Raw genomic sequence first — 19629 nt, 5'->3', positions numbered from 1 at the left:
TCAAGAGAAATTCCCGTAAACAAAGACGTCATGTGACCTGTATCCAGCACCGGTGTGTGTGTGTGTGTGTGTGTGTGTGTGTGTGTGTGTGTGTGTGTGTGTGTGTGTTTGTCCATAGTCCTGAATGCGTCTCCATGGAGAGAACGCCCCCGGTAATATAGGCGCTGCGCCCCAATCAGCGTCACGCCGTGCTGACGTCACCGCGCAATCACGCTGCTCCTCCAGACCAAACAACGTTGCCTCGCGAGGAGCCTCGCGGCAGTGCGCGTCCAGGAGCCGACCATTAAAGTCCCGAGACTTAAAAGACTTTACCATCGAAAAATTAACGAGGACTAAGCGTTTCGGTTTGGAAAAAGGCGTCTTTAGTTACACCCAGCTCGACTTATTTTGTTCAAGTGGACAGATTCGCCATAATTTGCGGTTTCTTTTGAAGTTGAAATGAAGAATCTTCGGCTGTTGTTTCTCGTGGGGCTCGCGACGGTCTTCGTGGCTGAAACTGTGAGTTTCTCTTATTTCATTCAAAACTTCCAACACTTCATCTAATCTGTGTTTTTGACCGTTTTTCTCCCGACAACGGCGTTATTTATCCGTTTAGGTAGTTTACCGAAGACATCGTTCGGTAACAGCCGCCTTTTAAAACCCGCCGTTGTTTTTGTGGTTTTCATCCCAAATTCCTAATAATTGGGGGGAATGTTGTAAATGATCTAAATATAGTTTTTCTGGTGTTTTATTTCTGCAGCATTTATATTTTAGGAAAAAGAAATGTCTTTAAGTAAAACGTAAATGTCTTTTAAAACAATGTTCAAAATTTCTCTTCAAAATTCAATATTATTTAGTCGAGAAAACCTTTGTGGCGGCTGTAATGCTGCTTTAGATCTCTTGGTAAATGGTGGAATCACGACAGGTTCAGGCGGTTGGTCAGTGTCAACTTTCCACACAGGTTTGACAAACTTCACCAACGTGTAACTGCCCTGTATTTTTCATCCACACATCAAGGGGGTCAGATTTTAAAATTTCATATTTTAGAAATGAAACATTAAGCGCAAAACTGCCTTGAATACGGAATATCATCACGATAGCCTTGAACAAAGCAGCAAGGCCAGATATTTCCCTTTAGCTGTGTGCGTGCGTGCGTGTGTGTGCGCGTGTGTTTTCTCTCAGTAAAGCAGGAAAACACCTGGAAATGACAAGCTACAGCAGAGCTCTGCAGATCGTCACACACGTCAAAAAAATATCCCCTTTGTATGATTTATTGGCTGCAAAATTCCCAAAATTCGCAGCCAGGGAATTTCAACACCTCTACAGGAATACGTGATATTTGTGATTTATGAACTCCTGCATTGTGAAAGGGGGAGAACCCTTAAACTCTTACTGCGTAGGAGAAACTAAACAGATTGTAACCATTTGCTGTATGATATTTGGGAAATGAGGGGAGTTGATTAAAGCTTAAATCGGATAAATGCACGAGGGATAGCGGTCTCGTTGTGCTCTGTTTCTGTGCCTCTCTCATCTCGTGCTTCAGACTTCAGTTCTAAATTGCAGGGTGTGATAAGTTACAGTACATTTAAACCGGGCCTTTGTCTGAACGGTGGCTTTTGAATTACTGGCTGTCCGGTCCGTGGAGCCGCTCACATCTGAAGATGGGATGTCGGAACGTGCTTCCAGCTTGTGAGATTTGGTGAGTCAGTGGTGTTATTTTATGGATGGATGACTCACTGTGAGTCCCACTGGGCTTGTTCAGACAGGCACGGAGCTGCACGCACGTAGTTTTCCCAATTAGGTCGGAAGATTGTGCCCCCTGGTTTCTTTATTATCGATCCTCGTGTTCAAATTAAGCCGTGCTAACTTACAACGGAAAGGTGGGGTTGAGATGTAAGCAGTGGAGGGAAAGCTGATTTCCTCTTTTCCACTGTACCGGCTGTTAAGTAGATCCATGCAGCAGTCCAAACCCTGCTCAAACACCCCCTCGAGCACAGCCTTCTGTCTCCGCTGCTCTGTAGATGTGATGACAGCCTGGCTGCTTGTTTGCTTGTTGCACAACCTCCCCGCTGCTCCCTCCGTATCACTGACTTCTGTCTCAATGGGGAAATTGACTGTCATAATTCTAATCTTGCAGAGGCAAGAAATATGGACTTGTTGATTGTCCAAGCTTTAATATTGCGCTCGAACGGCGTTCCTCTTGACAGACGGTAGTGTTTTATTGCTTTGACCAGGGGTTTTTTCCCCCTCCCCAGAAAACTGTCTCCACTTGGACAAAGCGCCGGAACGCCAGATGGTTGTGTTGTCTGTGTGGATGATAGACACGTGTTTCCAGATGTGTGTAACCCTTCAGTGACTCGGACACATAATAAGTCTTGATGCTTCGCTTCCCCGAGGGAACAAAAGCGAATAAGGGATTCATTTTGTCTGACACATGCACATAAATAGTCGGTTATCAAAGATTGATTTTCCAGTTACAGTGATGAACACTTTGTTGTCATATAGAGCTTTTTTTCTTTGTTTGTAGTCATTTTGTCAGCGTTTGGTGTTTTTATTTTAAGAAATGTTTCTAAATCCTTGTTTAGATTGTATAGATGAAGAGGAAAATCACCTCGGAGCTAAATGTTTTTAGTGATTTAATTTATGTAAATCATGTGCAGTTGCCTCTGGTGTTGTAGCCTGTGGTCAAACATGCCACCAAAAGCAATGAGATGCTGGTGACGTTTGGAAAATGATTGGAATATTGTCCCTTTTGGACTCTTTCACCACACTGAATAACACCCGTGGGTTGGGAAATTACCATGTGGAACGTTGCAAAGGAAATAGATCTAAATGGTGTTTTATCCTTTTGGCTGCCACATGCAAACAGCTACAGCATACATTGTGGCGGATTTGGGTTTTGACATTATTCCCATCTGTCGCCACCAAAGAAAGTTGTTTTTCTTTAGCTTTGCTGAAGCTTTGCTGAAGGCTCCAGCAGCACGCTGCCCTCACTCACCGTCTCCTGTCACACCACCTGTTGTATGAGAAACAAGCAGCGCTGACCATCCCTCTTCTTTCCTGGATTCTCCTTCTTTTCTCCAGCTCTCAGCACCTGTGTTAGAGGCAGCATAGTCTACATACCAGACATGCTTCGGGTCTCGATGGACCATATTCCCCATGTCTGTCGCTCTTTCCACCAACATCTGCCAGCCTTTCCCTCGTTTTCATTTTCTATTATCGCTCCTCTGATTTTTCAGTGCAAAAGCACATGTGTGTGAAAAGTATGGCTGAGTCCCCCTTTGTGTTTTCATTGGTTGGGGCCCAGTTTCCTCTGTCAGTATATGTTCGGCAGTGCGATGGGGACTTTGGTTTCACTTACATTCTCCGATGTGGCCTTTGAGTTGGTGGGAGGCTTTTCTAAGTCTGAAACCGGTTTTCCTGTCTGTAACCACTGATCTTTTGAAGCTGCCCCCCCCCCTCTCTTCTGCAAAGCATCAAGAATTACGACCACCACTGAAATCAAAAAGAGACCAGGGCCTTTTTCTACAATACATGTTACAGTATGGATACTATACACACCTCAGTTAAACTGCATACTTGGACAGCTTAGGTCACTGCTTGTGAGGGGTATTGTCTTACTGCTCAACTGAGGAGACATTCACATGCTTTTGATTAGTGGAAAGAGTTCTGGGGAGAGTGATAAAAGAGCTCTGTTCATTTTCTCTCTCTCTCTCTCTTTTTGTCTTTAACGCTTGAATAATATCTGTAATTTTCTACCCTCTTGCAGGTCTCTGCACGGTCCCCCAGCCTCACGACAGATGATCTGTACCTGGAGGGCAGAACTTCAGGCAACTTCCCTGTGGATGATGAAGACGGTGAAGACGATGGTTCAGGCTCTGGATCTGGAGACTATGGTAAGAAAATCCCCGGGTCTGTTTTCAAACCATTCATCTTTTTGGAGCTGGTTAATTAGCATCAATCAATCAATTCTATTTGTATAGCACTTTTTGTACAGCAAGCAGGACCAAGTGCTTTATAGATAGAAACCAAGAAAAGTAATGAAAGATTTCAGGCAGGTAATAAAGGAAAAGCCCTCCCACCCCCCACAATTGTTCAAACAGTAACAGACTCACATGAGGACACACCCGCACTTATTACTACAGTACTTTGACATTACTGTGTACACATTCTGAATCAGCATCGCAGCGGCCTCTGTGTCCCTTCAGAGAATACTTTCACAATGTTCCCTACATTCCTATCAGATGCTGCCACACACAGCAAACTGTTAGGAAACAGTTCAGTGGGACGTTTCTGCTTCCAGGGTGACAAAATATGAGTGAAATGTAGCGGATCACAAAGGCTCGCTGGCATTCATGAATTCATTCTCAGGGTTGACCTAAGGCATCCTCACACATGTGGACTGCAATCGAACTGATGCAGGAATTCATTTTTCTTGAGTGCACGTAATGAGTAAAAGAGCATCAGGTGACAGAATTTTAAAAAGTATTTTCTAAGAGAAGCAAAGCAAAATAGAAGAGTGCAAGGATAAACGCAGATTCATTCAAATTAGGTTAAGAGAACTGTTAGCATTCATAAAAGCTAAGTAAAAAGATGAGTCTGAAGTTCTCCTCTGAAAATATCAACAATATATTGTTTATTAAGTTAACGGAAGGGGCAGAAAATGTTGTTACAGCCTTTGCAACGGTTTCTCCAAAGTCTGGCTGTTTTTCCACCATTGCTGTGTGTATAACATGTGGCAAAAGAATGAGCAGCACACAGCGTAGACGTGATTGTATATTCAGACAGAAGCAGTGACGATGTGCCAGATGTTTGTCCTGAGGGGTGGTGGAGTTAAGCAGGTGAGCTTTTATTGGAGGGGCACAGCTGTCAGATGGCCTTTATTATCACTGACTCTTCTTTATGTCACCGTGACTCATAGAATTTATTGAGGTCATAATAGTAATAGTTTTAAAATTAACAAATTGCATCGGTCTGGTTTCACTAATCTACAAAAACAGTGTTTCTAAATGTGTTTGGATGCTTTGAAATGCGTTCATGACCGTTCAGTCTTCAGGGAAGTGTTTTAAAAGCTGTCATTTCCTTTTCTCTCATTACATTGATAGTTTTGAATGAAAACGCCTGCACAAATCCCAATCATGAATCCCTTTTGTGGTGATTATTTCCTCAGCGTTTACAGACTGGATGAATCAAAAAGAGGAATTTGTGAAGTTGCGCAACATGTCGAGCACCGTTTCCAGTGAAGTGGTTCCTGAATTAAAACCAACGACCGCAGGTTTCCCTGACAACCCACAATCCACAGCAGCAGACAGCCAGCATCTATCAACTACACCAAAGGAATCAGACAACAAAAATGAGGAGGTAATGTAGAGTCACTTCCTAGTGCTTGTGGATACTGAGCAGGAACTAAAACTCCAACTTACAGTATGGAGTTGAAGAGTTGTTACTGAAACTGCTAAAAGAACATTTTTACTTCCTCCTATAACAAATTTGGAACCAATGCGTGTATTATTCCAGGTGGCGACTGTTGACCCAGCAGCTGACAGGTTTGTTAGAACTAGTCCCAGCAGCCCGCCTCCCGCTGAAACCACCAGATTCAGCACCGACGTCATTGTCCCCGAAGAAACCGATGGGGATAACAGTCTGGACAGATGGCAACTGCCCACGCCCAAAGACGATGGCGACCAGCATAAGCACATTGAGAATGAAATTGTGCCCAGTAATGGTCGAGGCAGCAGGATATACGACAGCCAACGTCCTGAGGAGGTGACTTCAGAGAATCTGTGGGAGCGGACAGAGGTGTTGGCAGGTGAGTCTGGTTTCTAATAGGTTATAAAGACTTTTCGTGAATACATTTTCCATTGAGTGTGGAGGTTTTAATTCCCTTTCTTGCTCTCTCCAGCTGTAATAGCCTGTGGAGTAGTCGGTTTCCTTTGTGCCGTTTTCCTCCTCCTCCTCCTGGCCTACCGCATGAAGAAGAAGGATGAAGGCAGTTATGACCTGGGAGACACCAAACTTTCCAATGCACAGTATCACAAAGCCCCCACCAAGGAGTTCTATGCCTAACCTGAATAATAAGGGCTTTAAAAATTGAAAATGTCCTCCTGCCAATACATGGTTCAGGGTTTGCAAAGAGAGGTCATAAGGGATCCAATTAATTTATCGAAAAACATTCCCATCAGACTATTCTAGTTTCTTCCTAGAGTATCACCAGGGATCAGGAAATGTCGTCTTTTCAGCCATCGACCGTGCCTTTAAACCCCCATCACCTCTCTGAGCTGAGGAGCCCAGGTTAGACAGAAAGATCATCTGTCCCAGTCCAGCTTTTTCTGTTACACATCCGAAAGGTTAACACATGCCATTAATAAAAATCACACCACATGTTTAAAGTATTATCCAAAGATGACCTATAACCTCTTGATTGTTGCATTTCCTTTCCTGTACGATTACGTTGAATGAATCTTTTTTTGTTTTTTTTGAACAATGCGTACAGTTTTTTAGATGCTGTCCAGTATTGGTATGAGAGATTGTTACTCTGCAGGTACTTTTTTTTTTTACTTTGATATGTGACACTTTGAAGATGGATCTACCATTAAATGTGCCTTTTCAGTTGTTAGAGATTATATTTCTGTAAGACGTTTTATAAAGGTGATGTCTCTTGTCATGATAACGTAGTGAGTCAAAGCCTTAAAAGCCCCCCCAACCTTGAGTCTGTTCTCGGAGAAATATGCAAAAATGGTCCTATTCAGTGACTTTGACTAAGCACATAGACACGATTACTAAATCAGAGACAACACTGTAATCTGGAAGCTGCATTTATTTCAGAATATCCACTGTGCAGCTACAGTAGCATATTTGGTATTAAAGGGATGATTTCAGTCCAAGATTTTAACAGCTCATAGTTGGGGTTCCGCCATGTGAAACTGCTGACAGCTGTGAAAATCAAAGAAGTGGTCTGGAGTTTGCTAAACTGGTTTATTTATTCTCTTTTAAATTTGACACAACTGGGTTTGAGATGGTTTTATCCCTCTTCCCTGTTGGTCTTTGCCTCAACCAGCCAAAGAAGCAAGAGTTTTAGAGACACGCAGAACAACATTGAATCAACAGGGTCGTATTCCCCATTGACATATATTTTTACCCAAAGTACACCCTGTTAATATGTACATATTATAATAAAGACGATTTGCCTTAAGTATAGCCTCTGAATTTTAAACCTATACTTCTCATTTTGTGCAACTATTTGTCACATCAGTCTTGGAAATAGAAATGTGATACAACCTCAAAATGGTAACCTTTATAGGGGTCGAATATATTTTTTTAAATCCACATTTGATTGTCAAAGCAGCAAAGACCAGTTTCCACTTGTTCTCTTTAAAATCTAATACTGGAGTCACATTGTGGGATTGTGCTGCTTTATTTGGTATTAGATTAGTGTGTTAGCAAATGTAGCAGCAGTTGTTTTGTCTGATTGTTTGATTTCTCTTTTCTGTAACTTCCGCAAGGATAATGGTCCTTTTTCCTTCTGTGTTACACAACACAGTTTCCACGGAAAATACTGCTGAAAGGATAAGTGCAAACACAAACCAGATAAAGGGACGATCTAGCAACACCACAAACTGTCAGTACCTCAAACTCTTTCCTGTTTACTGTGCTTTTACAAGATTCACCTGAAAATGCAGTCAGTTGAATAAACCAAAATTAAGTTTTAAGACAAGAGGTTTGCACTTGCTCATAATTCATAGGTGAAGACAAATCTGTTAATTTAAATATGTTACTGGTATAATTTATGTGCATTAATTTATATTTGCGTAGAATATAATCCAGTGTAATATGTTGGTGATAAATCATTATACAGTATTTAGCTCCTATTGCTCTTCTTGTTTTATCCTTGTTTTCAGTGACAAGCTTTGGTTCAATTTCTTTTCTTTGTCATAATTAGTTGTATAGCTTTTCTAAATGCCCCTTCCCCAATGAATTAAATAAACATTTTAAGTTTTAATTTGACTGGTTTCAGTTTAAGGATGGTGTTTATTGTTTTAAGATCGATCTGAACTGTTCATTTTCATTGGCACTCATTCATCCTGGTCGGTCAGCAAACATTTTTAGCCTGTACTTTGTACATTCTAAATAATCATTGACCATTTCTGAGACATGAAAGGTGACCCAGTGATTGATTTTCATGAAGGACACTGGGCTTGTCCAATGACATCTCAGCCCTGATGGAGATTTTTGTGAGAAGACCCATTTAAACAGTGCAATTTTATCAAATGCACCTTTACCTTCTCCTTCCTCCTTTTTTTGGATGTTTTCTTTATCTCCCTTTGTCTTCCTGTCCATTATGATCATCTTCAAGTGGGGAACACAGATTTATAAACTGCCGATGGTGATGGAGCCTCACAATCTGCCTCTTAATCATACTTAGAGCCAGACTAACTTTCCCCTGAATCCATCACTGTCTCATTCTGAGTCATCGCTTTTAGTGGAATTGAAAAGAACATTAATCAACATTTAATGTAGTTTACCATTTGGACCGCTTTAATACTCACATCCTCTTGATGAAAAGCATCACACTTGCCTCTACTGTACCCACCTCTGCTGATGCTGACAGCAAGTTTGAATTGTTTTTATTATATTCTCATTTAGGAATGAATTAGAATGACATCTTTAGGTCACTAAATTAGGCTGCTCGAAATGGATGGGCTTCGACCATATGATATCCAGAAGTCATAGATGTCATCATTCAACAGCTGGAAGGACTGAACCACAGGCCGCACTTTGCTGATCGATTCTTACAAGTCAAAGTCATATGAAATCCGTATCAGTGGTTCCGTGGATCAATTTTCGTGTAAAATAATTTGGCTGGAAGCTGCATACACAAGCAGCGACCCAGGCGTCATAGTGGCTGTCGCGGATCGGACAGATGTAGCAGGCTTTCATGAATTATAGACAGCATCACTTTTTAAATCCACAGAGACAACCATCCCGCGACTGAAGTTTAATTATCTTGTAGCCACGCAATTTTCTGATAAATGTCACCAGAAGGGCTCTGTAATACCCTCCGCCGGGGTAACTTCCTGCGCCTCACAACCGCACAAACAAGTTTTTCCCCTGAAGTCTGCACATGCGCAGTAAAAAGATAGACTCGACCATTACATAAGAGGAGAGGAGGGGGGCGTCGAAACAATAAAGCAGATTAAGTTTATACACTTGAAGTAGAACAAAAATAGTTGCTTTGAATCGAATTAATCCGTAATAATTTGACTTTATCAGATGATTGGGGCCCCTAGAAATTTCGCCTGAATTTGCCTAAACGATAAATGCGATCCCTGTCCCCCCTTTCCTGTGTTATTACATTGTAGTAACACGGAGCAAGGCGAAGTAACTTCAGGTAGTCTCCGAAGAGAGTAATACGACAGGTACTGATAGAAGAGGTCAGGACAGATACATCCAGTCCGGTAAGGAACAGCCAAAATGTAGCAGCATGAAAAGGGATGTTTCATGCGGGGGCTTAGAAGCTTCCTGTATTTTAGGTTGCACGATTCGATTGTCTTTGACGAGGAGAAGAGACATCTTATATACTGCAAGAAACTGTACCGTTATGCACAACAAATAAAGTCTTCTGACATCTGAAGTGTCGATTGGTCGTGATTGTGGTCAATCATGATGCAACACAACAGGCAAAGCTATCAAATGTCTTCGCAGTCAGGCAGTATAGTGGCTACTAAATAGCATCTGGGGAAATTGTACGCCCCAAGTGTGAAAATGAAACTATTAAACATGCATAATAATAGTAACCTATAAATAACCTATAAATAAGTCCCATTATGGCAGGATTGTCATCTTTCACGTATTCACATTTGAATTGCATTTTAATACAACCACAGTAGGTAAAAGCCAAGATTTTTAAGATGTTCAAGAACCAATGTTGATGACCTAATTGCTTTTTAATTTATGTCACTAATGAAGGTATATTTTGAGTTGGAGGCTGGACCAGTAAGAATCTTACACTTACATGTGGTATCAGAAGGAATAATCAGCTTGGACTAAGGTAGGTGGACCATATATGTCATTATTTTTCCAATTAGTTCTTCAACTTGTTTGCAATATTCTGCAGGTTTCTGCAGAAAAGCAACTGTCCCAGATAGTCACAGAGCAAAGGAACTATTTAACTATTTACAGACTAAGTTTCTCACAGTGAATACAACCGGTTATTTAAGAATGTACTCTTTGGGATTTACAGAAAAATGAGGATAAAAACCACTTGTAAATATATGGGTGTTGATGCAATTTGCAAAGATCTACAGAGGCGTTGGAATTACTATATCATGGCAATAATTTGGTATGTTTACTGTATATGTGTGTTCCTTTAAAAATGATATAGTTCAATTTATCATATTTTCTAAACATAAAAACCCATCCAGTCTTAAATCGTGGATTTTTAAACTGAGCAATGCTGCTAACTTGGTAGAATTGGGTGGAGTGTCTAGCAGAAGTTTAATTTATTCATTATCTAACATGAGATTTCTATACAACTGAGTAATTTACAGTCAGTTCTGACTTCATAAAAATGACATTTGACTATTGTAACTAAATTGTTGGTAGCGACAGGTGTTTTTGTTAATACTGTTTTTTCTCTGCAGATGTTCCGTAGGGCTGTACTCCATATCCTCCTCTCCAGCTTCCTTTTTCTGTCCTTGCTGTCTTTGAGTGACTGTCATGTCCCCCCTGCTCGGACCATGAGCCATGGAGCCAGGCCCATGCCCAATAAAGGTGCAAAGAATGGTACTCTTCCACATCCACAGTACATAACCAAACAAACATATTATGAAACTGGGGTTGATTGAAGCTTATTTTAATTTGGATCTGTATTTGTATGGTGGAATTAGTCACACACTATATTACTAGATTTGAAAATACAATATATAATAATATACAATATATATATAATAAATATCACAAATACAGTTTGTTTATTGTAGTATCAGTGTATTAACTGCATTTCTTGTCTTTGTCATATAATTTTACTGTATGCTATGAAGTGAATTTTGGGGTAGATTATCTAACAGAACCAAATTTTTTTTAGAACTTACCATTGATTTTGGTATGGCTTAACATTTTTGCGTGTGTGTTTATCTTTCTCCATAAACCCAGTTTCTAATATAGCCGCAGAAGTTGCAGGATATACTGGTGTAGCCAAACAGATCATTGATCTGGCTGTGTTTGGAGTCGCCCAGAACCGCTCTTACAGACGACTGGCAGACTTCACTGACACCGTTGGGAACCGTGTCAGTGGTTCACACAACCTGGATAGGGCTATCAAATACATGTACAGTGCTATGACAAAGGATGGGCTGGATGTACATTTGGGTGAGTTAGGACTGTTGTTTCCAACAGGGTGCAGATGTGATAGGGGTTTGTTGAAATTAAACAACACATGTGTCACTTTCTTCTTTAGAGCCTGTTAAAATTCCACATTGGGTGAGAGGGAAGGAAAGTGCGGAGATGATTGTACCTAGGGCTAAAAATCTGGCTATCCTGGGCCTGGGTAGCAGTGTGGGGACTCCACCTGATGGTAAGGACTTTCCTGAATATTGTCACAACTGTATCTGTTGCAGCTCTAATACCTCACGATAATTTCATCAGGCATCCAGGCGGAAGTGTTAGTGGTTAAATCTTTTGAGGAGCTGAAGCAGAGAGCAAGTGATGCAGAAGGAAAGATAGTGGTGTTCAACCAGCCATTTGTCAGCTACGGCGAGACTGTGGCTTACCGAGAATATGGCGCCTCTGAGGCAGCTAAAGTAGGAGCAGTGGCTACGCTCATTCGATCCATCACACCATTATCGATCAACAGGTATAATGACTATACTCTGTATTTATATTTAGAGAAGTCTTTTCATCCTCAAATCTTTTATGGAAACACATATAGTGACACATATAGTGGCTATATTTTCTCTCTCTGTAGTCCTCACACAGGCTGGCAGGACTACCAGGAAGGAGTGAAACAAATTCCTACAGCCTGTATCACCATAGAGGATGCTGAGCTGATGTGGCGTATAGCACAGAGGGGGCAGAAGATCGTGGTCAAGCTCACCATGGGAGCCAGAACCCTGCCGGATGTTGACTCCTTCAACACAGTTGCTGAGATAAAAGGCTGGCAACACCCTGAACAGGTCAATCCTCTCCTATCACAGACGTTCTCGCCTTGTTTGTTTGTCCACTCATGTCATCAGCTCTGTGTTCGTGACTCAAAGTGACCAAAACATGTGGGCTTCCAAAAAATCTATGGGAAACAGATGTCGTGTTCAGCAAAAACATGCTCTATTATTAAGTTCTTCTCTCTCGCTCTTAATTTGTCAGACTTTCAGTCTTTTTTGGTTTGGTAGGGCGGAGGGGGAATTAATAGTGTAGTCTCTTTTTTGCTGATTCCAGATATTCCCACAGCTGTTTAGTCTGGCTGTATGCTGCCAGTGTGGGTGATCTAATCTTTCCAGTGGAGCACCGACATTCAGCTTCTCTCTGAAAATTGTGGGGAATGACACTGACAGTTATTCAGGATTAACCAGCTCTTTATGGCAACTCAACATTAAGAACTACCCAAGTAAACATTGAATATTATAATTGAATTTCCTGAAATTTATCTCCTGAAATTACAATACATATTCAAGTTTCAGTTGGCCCCCGTGCCCTCCTTGGCTCTTTGACTTCAGTGATGCCATTAAAGTGGGGGTGTACTGCTGAGGTGGGTGGTTCTTGACAGAGAAACAACTGAGATGAATGCCTGGAACCAAAATATCCCAGCAGAAAATTGCATTGCTCCACCATGATTATAGTTGTTCCCCTCATTTGTCAGTGGTTTCAGTGCTGCGGCTGATTGATGAATTTAATCACCTTAAACCAAAACATGCTGTGTGTTGTTTTTTTACAGATCACTGCAAGTCCAAGCAGCTCAACTAAAATTACAGAATAATTGCTAATGTTAAATTTAATCCCTTCATGGTATGACAAGTGTTGTGCTTGTAACTCCAATAAACAATAGCTTCATACTCTGTAAGCTGTTGCATTAAGCATAGGCAATAATGATGATGGCTGTTTTCATTATAAGATGTCCTTATCTGCTCAGTGTCAGATACCTATCACTTCACTTGACTCAGCTTGTAACACTTGTTTTTAAAGGGCAACACACGCAGTTGCTTGGAGAGGTTGAAGAGACATCTAACGTCACATAATGCAGCCAATAAGGACATTTAGCCCAGAGGCACAGTTGTCATGCAGGAACAACCTGATTAAGCAATGAAGATATTGCGAAACAAAGCTGCAGTGCATGCAGGTACATGCTGCTTGTATGGGAGCGAGTAAATGAGTGTTCAGTGGACAGGACCGAAAAAAATGCAGTAGGTTCAGGACACCTTAACTGATATCCAGCCCCAAGGTGTGTTGGTAAGATCAGCAGAGTGGATTTAAAACACACTTGCTCAAGGTTTTTGTTAGCTGTATCAGAGTAAACATGAATGACAAGCAGGAGCAAAGCGTTCTGCTGATAAGGATTGTCCTCGTTTCATCGGCTAAGCAGTAGCACTTGTTTTTTAAGATGATCACTAAATGACCCAAATGAGCCAAAATTTGTTCATGCCATTGCTGTTAGGGAAGTGTGTTTGGGTGTGTTTCTGACTAGCTGTGTTTTGTTAAAAGGGGAAAGACAGTATTTTACTGGGGCTTCCCCAGGATTGTTTCATTAAAATGAAAGAACATACTCCTATGCAACACTAGACCCATTTAAATGTTGATAGGAAACAGGGATGTTTTAAGCATTGGTCTCTTTTGGGGGGGGGGGGGTTGTGTTTGGGATGGTCAGCGAAGCGAAAAACCAAGAAGCACTGACTTTAGAGAACCATTGCTGAGTGTTAGCTCTGGGAACCAATGCGTGGTTGTTCATTATAGAAAAGAGGAAAGGAACAAATCACATGTTTGACTTCATTTCTGGCTTCATGAATACTGTGTGTGTGTGTCTCAAGAAAAAGATCTAAATGTGGTTTTATGAGTCATTTCCACACTCAATCCTTTTATAGTCATATTCAGAATGATGAGTTGCCCACTTTTTTTTCCTGTTGCACTTCCACAATTTGAAGAAAATCTGAATTATCTTATGTGCAGATCTTTTGTTCATAATTCTGTAGTTTAATCATAATTATTTGATTATTATTAGCATTTTTATTAAGGTGTTGACAGTTTATTAATCAAAATATATAAGTTAGTGGAAAAAATAGACCGTTGACATACAAAAACCTATGATAACATGTGGATGTGCCTTGGCACAGCATGCAGGTTTGACATTTAAGCCCCAGCTTTCATCTCAGCATCCGGATATTTGGATATTTTAGCTTCTACCCCCATTCCAAAATAAGTTGGTCCTATTTGCTTGTTGCTGTTAATCGATGTAGGCCAGTTCCAGCCCTGTCGTCTGGTGACTTGTCACTGCATCCAACTGATTTAATGGATTTAATGTCATGCTAAAAATATACTTCATGAAGGCCAACAAAGTGACACTAAGTTAGTCAAAATATGCATTCGTGTTGATTTGTGGACTGGAATGTGCAGCCTCCTGGTATTTGTACAGACTGAGACTTGCTCCAGTAAATGGTCAGAAAATGCTTTGTGACCTGGAACATGAGGTCAGAGGCTTGTTGCTGATGGGAATCCTAGTCCTTGAAATTCCTGGAACCAGAGATGTGTTATCTCTGACTTTTGCTTTTTCAATCAGTCCATCCTGGCGTATTAAAGCATTGCTAGTAGAAATGCAGCCACATTGAAGGGTTTAAAACTGTTTTGTCTGCTCTGGTTCTGGACCAATGACCACTTTGCCACGGACGCACACCTTTTTGTGTTTTTATGTTGGAATCATTGTGTCGCGTTGATCTTCCAGGTCGTCTTACTGAGCGGGCATCTGGACAGTTGGGATGTTGGACAAGGGGCCATGGATGACGGAGGGGGAGCCATGATATCCTGGGAGGCGCTGTCACTGATCAAGGACTTAGGTACAGCGGCAGACGTGTATATATGCATGGGTGCTGGCATCCAGTGGAGAAAAAACAACAAGAAGATATCAAAGTATTACACAAGCTTTGAGCAATCTGTTTGTTTGACCGAGGTCAACTGGATTAAAAAGTACTAATCTGTAATAACACCAGAGGGTAAGAGGGGAAATACTTTCAGTGAAGTTTGTGCATTTGTCTAATATAGAGAGAAAATGTTGTTTTGTTCTCCAGGTCTTCGTCCAAGAAGGACCCTACGGACGGTGTTGTGGACGGCTGAAGAGCAAGGTGGAATCGGAGCGCAGCAGTACTATAATTTCCACAAGGTACGGCTTATTGTCCCGTATGGAAATTATAACAGGAAATATCATAAATGCTGTGCAAGCATTGTGACATTACTTATCTCTGGCTGCCTCCAAGGCCTCACTGGACGAATAGAAAAGACTTTAATGATGCAGTGATCACAACACATCTGTTAAAGGTCATTCTGACCGAACAAAGTACATTTTTGGTCATAATGGAGCCCCAAGCTATTTATTAACAATGCCATTTCAAACCTAAAATGTCAACTGTCAGCTTCACTTGGATGTCAAACTGTTCACCAAAAACCTTTTTAGCTTTGTTGTTATAATTTCACAGTTAACTGGTGAAGCAGCAGATTTTCTTTAAGTTTGACCCGTATGAAGAGAGGAGAATTATATTCTTGCTTTTCCATGTGCTCCTTTTTATATTTTCTCGTTCTGTGACCTGTCCCACTCCAGGGGAACCTGTCTAACTTTGACCTGATAATGGAGTCTGACATGGGCACCTTTACGCCAGTGGCTCTGCAGTTCTCCGGCTCTGACGCAGCAAAAAAGGTGCTGATGACTGTTGATGACCTTGCAGGAAAGAATCCCAAATAGAACCAAGAACTTTAAGATAGAGGGGTGATATGTTAGGGATTGTGCTTTAATGTGTCTTTATTATAACAGATCATGGAGGAAGTGGTTAAATTATTGGCCCCCATTAATACAACCAAACTGGAGGGGGGCGCAGAAGGGACGGATATCGCACTGTGGATGAAGGCAGGGGTACCGGGTGAGTTGCTGTCTATATTTTAAGTTTATGTAAAATGAAGCTTTTACATAGCATACGTAGCATTGAGGTGTGCTTTGAAATTACGCAACACTGAGGTATCTTTCCAAAATGCCAGGGACGGTTTGGTAGATTATCCTGTTTGTCATATTATATTTCACCCTCCCCTTCATCTGTCACTCAGGTGCCAGCCTCCATGTGGAAAACAGTCGGTACTTTTGGTTCCACCACACTGAAGGTGACACCATGACTGTTCAGGACCCTGGAGACATGAACCTCTGCTCCGCGCTGTGGGCCGTGGTCGCTTACGTGGTGGCTGACCTTGAGGACATGCTCCCCAGGTAGTTGGCACACGAAATGATGTGAAGAAAGGAATTCACCATTTTTATAATGTACATAAAATGACTGAAATTACAATATATATATATTTCATTTTCAATGTACCCGAAAGCAGGATGAGAAATGTTCTTGGGTCAATGACTCTTACTATGACCAGCATGGGGGGAAAAAAGTTAAATGTTGATCTGTAGTCAAATGGTAAACTTAGGAACGACAAAATGTGTTGGGTAAGCATGCATTGCCTGAAATTCCAGTGGTTGAATGTCTTTACTTTAGATGATAGAGAAAGATGATAAGGGAACAAGCCAGACTGTCATGGAAAAGATGTGAAACAGACACTGAAATGTTGGCTCAGTGGATGTATCACACACACACACACACACACACACACAGAGCTGGGATGCTGTTAGCATAAAATGATAAGTCAGCTCTCCGGATCAGGGTGATGTCAAGATTAGTCAGTCTGCCGGTGCACATAAATTCCTGTATGGACATATGTCTGTGTTGAAACAGAGCTGCGCAACATTTAGCCTGATATCTATCCAACTTCTCAGTCTCAAGTGACTCACACACAGTTGTGTTAGCAAAGTGACGCACAGAGATGTTGCCTGCATCATCTGTAGGAAGTCACTTCCCATCATCTTAGTTGGAAGGTTTTCACCAGCATTAAAGTGTAAACTTTATGGACGGATTGATCGCCTGTGTGTGACGCACACGCACTGTCCATAATTATTTTAAACTTGTCATCTGAAAAAAACCTTCCTCGTGTGAAGAAGGTAAATGAATTTAGGAGGGGGATCGTCTCCAGATTCATCAGAACGGTCATTGGTTCTGACCAGAAATGTATCCTTTTAGTGCAGAAAGCTCTGCCTTAGAACAACAGTCCCATAAGAGGAAGTCAACAAATTTAAAGAGCACTGGTTTAGTTGAGAAAGTAAGGTTACAAGTCGACACAGGAGGTGGTTATCAAACACGCCTGAGGAGTAAGTGGTATTGCGCTTCAGAGCACAAAACGGCTGAATGTGGGATTTGTTGAGTGGGGCGCCACCGTGTGGACGAGCTGCAAAATAATCTTGAATTGTTTTTAATACTCTTTATTATCTCTTTATCTTGCATGTCTGAAGAGGAGAGCAATGTAGTAAATTTTACTGGATTTTTAAAATTTGCTTTACTAATAAACGCAGATGCTTTAAATTACAACCGTTTTTGTGATTTTTCTTTAAATGAATTGACTCTTTACTTAAGCAAGAGGTGCAGTAGCAAAGAAAGCAGCTCAGTTCTGTAAACATTATTAATGCCCTAAATATAATTAATGTGCCCACTCGCCTCATTCATTTTGTTTTCAATTCAATGTAGCTCTGCATTAATCTTCATTTCAATTTTGTAAGAAAGGCATAGACAATCATGTCATGTAACCCCCATAAGTGTACCGGTAATCATTGACCAAGAAAGACAGGAAAACATTAAAAGAGAGAGATCTTCATTTTCATATTTTTAAATATTTTTAAAATATGGGTAAATATCATTATACCAAAAGGCAGCATTTGTTTTCAGAAGACTGGAATACAGGAAGTTTATCCCAGGAAGTTTAAGCTTAACCATTCAAGCTTGCTCAAGATTTTGTCTGGGACACAATGTTTTTTAATCAATTTTTCTCTAAAAATTGCAATGAAAATTCCAATTTTAAACCAAGCAATTCTAACTGTGACTAGCTCTGATATTGTATCTTGTTTCTCCCTATAATTAAGGGGAAAAGGACTTGGATGAATGTGGTGGAACTATATAAAGAGTTGCCTATATAAAGTAAAAAAAACAACTGTTCAGAACAGAATCTACACAGACAACTGTTGAGATAAATTTATAAATCTTATGCAATTAAGTTCGACGTGAAGGTAATATTTGATTTGATTGTGAACAGAAAAAAACACAACGCTGCTGTAATGACATTTTTAAACGTAAAGAACAAACTCATTTATTATTTCCCGATTTTACCTTTGAGAAATGCTCTGTGGACCTTTTTTCTTCCCATTTAAAGTGAGCCATCTGCGATGTTCCCAGCAGGGGGCGCTGATACTCTCTGACGCCTCTCACGCACTGAATGGGCCAGATTCACGAAGCGTTCTTACGAACAAATTTGTTCTTAAGTCCCACTTACGAACAGTTGACGAAGATTGTGGCATTCACCAATTTCTTCTTATCCTGGATTTATTCGTAGGTAAGAACAAATCCTACGAACACTCAGGAGTACTCTTGCGCACATTTCAGTGCCGACATGTTGGCATGGTTGTGTTTTCTTCTCTTGTGCAGTTCAATAAAATTCAATGTTACAATGATAATTCTGTCATATTTATTTATTTATTTGTTTATTTCCTATTTTTGGTGATTTACGGAGAATTTTAAAATTACGTAAATGTGCCAATGACTTAACATTAATCAACCAAATTGGAAACCATGCCAAAACTGTCTTTTTATTTGATTTTATCTTGATTTATTTTATTAGGGGATCGAGGATATGCCCTGGCTCCCTGGTTGTTGACACCACTGACCAACCCTTAGACTCCTGACGCAATGATGGGGCCAGACTGCAGGCACGCGGTTCACGTTCGAGCGCGATTAATTGCCCGTTTGTGAATAAAATGCATTATTGTCACAATTTCAGTCTAACAGTCTTGATTCACTTCAAAAAGAAAAAAAAGAGACCGGTTTCAGAGCACAGCTTTTACACGTTTTTTTTTTTTTTTTTTACATTCTCGTTGATTTCTTTAAGCGTGTTGGCTATAGTCATCAGGGTTGAGGCAATTTTATCAAGCGTGTTAGCCATCCTTTCTTGATTGTTCAACACGGAGTCAGAAATCAGGCGTGGAGAGGCAAGCTTTGGGCATTTCGCTGCTTTTTGCTCTGTCAACAGGGTCCTGCTGCAGTTCCTTTTATGGGCATTAGTGGGCGGTGACTTGTGCTAATCGTATGTTAATTAGACTCACCTGGCACGCGCTCGCAACTTACGAACAGATGGCATTCATCAATCTAAGAACACAGCTGCGAATCCGACATAGGGTTTTCTTAAGAAACTTCTTAAGAACAACTTAAGAAAGAATCTAAGAAGATTCTTATGAACATATTGGTGAATCCGGCCCATTGTTCACATGTTGCACCACCTAATAAAAGGCTTGTGCAAACATGCCGTAGAACGCATACATGGCGCTGCAGC

At 40.9% G+C, this 19629-nt stretch overlaps 2 protein-coding genes across 10 annotated transcripts; both read left to right on the top strand.

Moving 5' to 3' along the window:
* Positions 1-215: 215 nt before the first annotated feature.
* LOC130532274 (syndecan-2-like) lies at positions 216-7983 on the top strand. Of its 2 annotated transcripts, none has more exons than XM_057044797.1 (5): positions 216-498; positions 3749-3875; positions 5159-5340; positions 5497-5788; positions 5882-7983. In XM_057044797.1, exons 1-5 carry the CDS (start codon positions 439-441, stop codon positions 6043-6045), a joined length of 825 nt encoding a protein of 274 aa, XP_056900777.1. In that variant the 5' UTR covers positions 216-438; the 3' UTR covers positions 6046-7983. The 2 variants fall into 2 exon arrangements, with proteins under 2 accessions (XP_056900777.1, XP_056900776.1); XM_057044796.1 differs by having other exon boundaries at positions 5150-5340.
* A 1147-nt stretch (positions 7984-9130) lies between these two features.
* LOC130532272 (carboxypeptidase Q-like) lies at positions 9131-19074 on the top strand. Of its 8 annotated transcripts, none has more exons than XM_057044791.1 (13): positions 9131-9434; positions 9946-10027; positions 10620-10761; positions 11131-11346; positions 11435-11551; positions 11623-11830; positions 11942-12149; positions 14900-15011; positions 15243-15334; positions 15770-15865; positions 15980-16085; positions 16267-16423; positions 18922-19074. In XM_057044791.1, the coding sequence occupies exons 3-13, from the start codon at positions 10620-10622 to the stop codon at positions 18983-18985; spliced, it is 1518 nt and encodes a 505-aa protein (XP_056900771.1). In that variant the 5' UTR covers positions 9131-9434; positions 9946-10027; the 3' UTR covers positions 18986-19074. The 8 variants fall into 8 exon arrangements, with proteins under 8 accessions (XP_056900771.1, XP_056900775.1, XP_056900772.1 ...); XM_057044795.1 differs by lacking the exon at positions 18922-19074 and adding an exon at positions 18637-18655; XM_057044792.1 differs by lacking the exon at positions 18922-19074 and adding an exon at positions 18457-18517.
* Positions 19075-19629: the final 555 nt, after the last annotated feature.

Source organism: Takifugu flavidus, chromosome 10, assembly GCF_003711565.1.
Source record: "Takifugu flavidus isolate HTHZ2018 chromosome 10, ASM371156v2, whole genome shotgun sequence".
Taxonomy (NCBI): Eukaryota; Metazoa; Chordata; class Actinopteri; order Tetraodontiformes; family Tetraodontidae; genus Takifugu; species Takifugu flavidus.
Note: the sequence above shows the minus strand (reverse complement) of the source record. Positions and strands in the feature narration are given on the sequence as shown.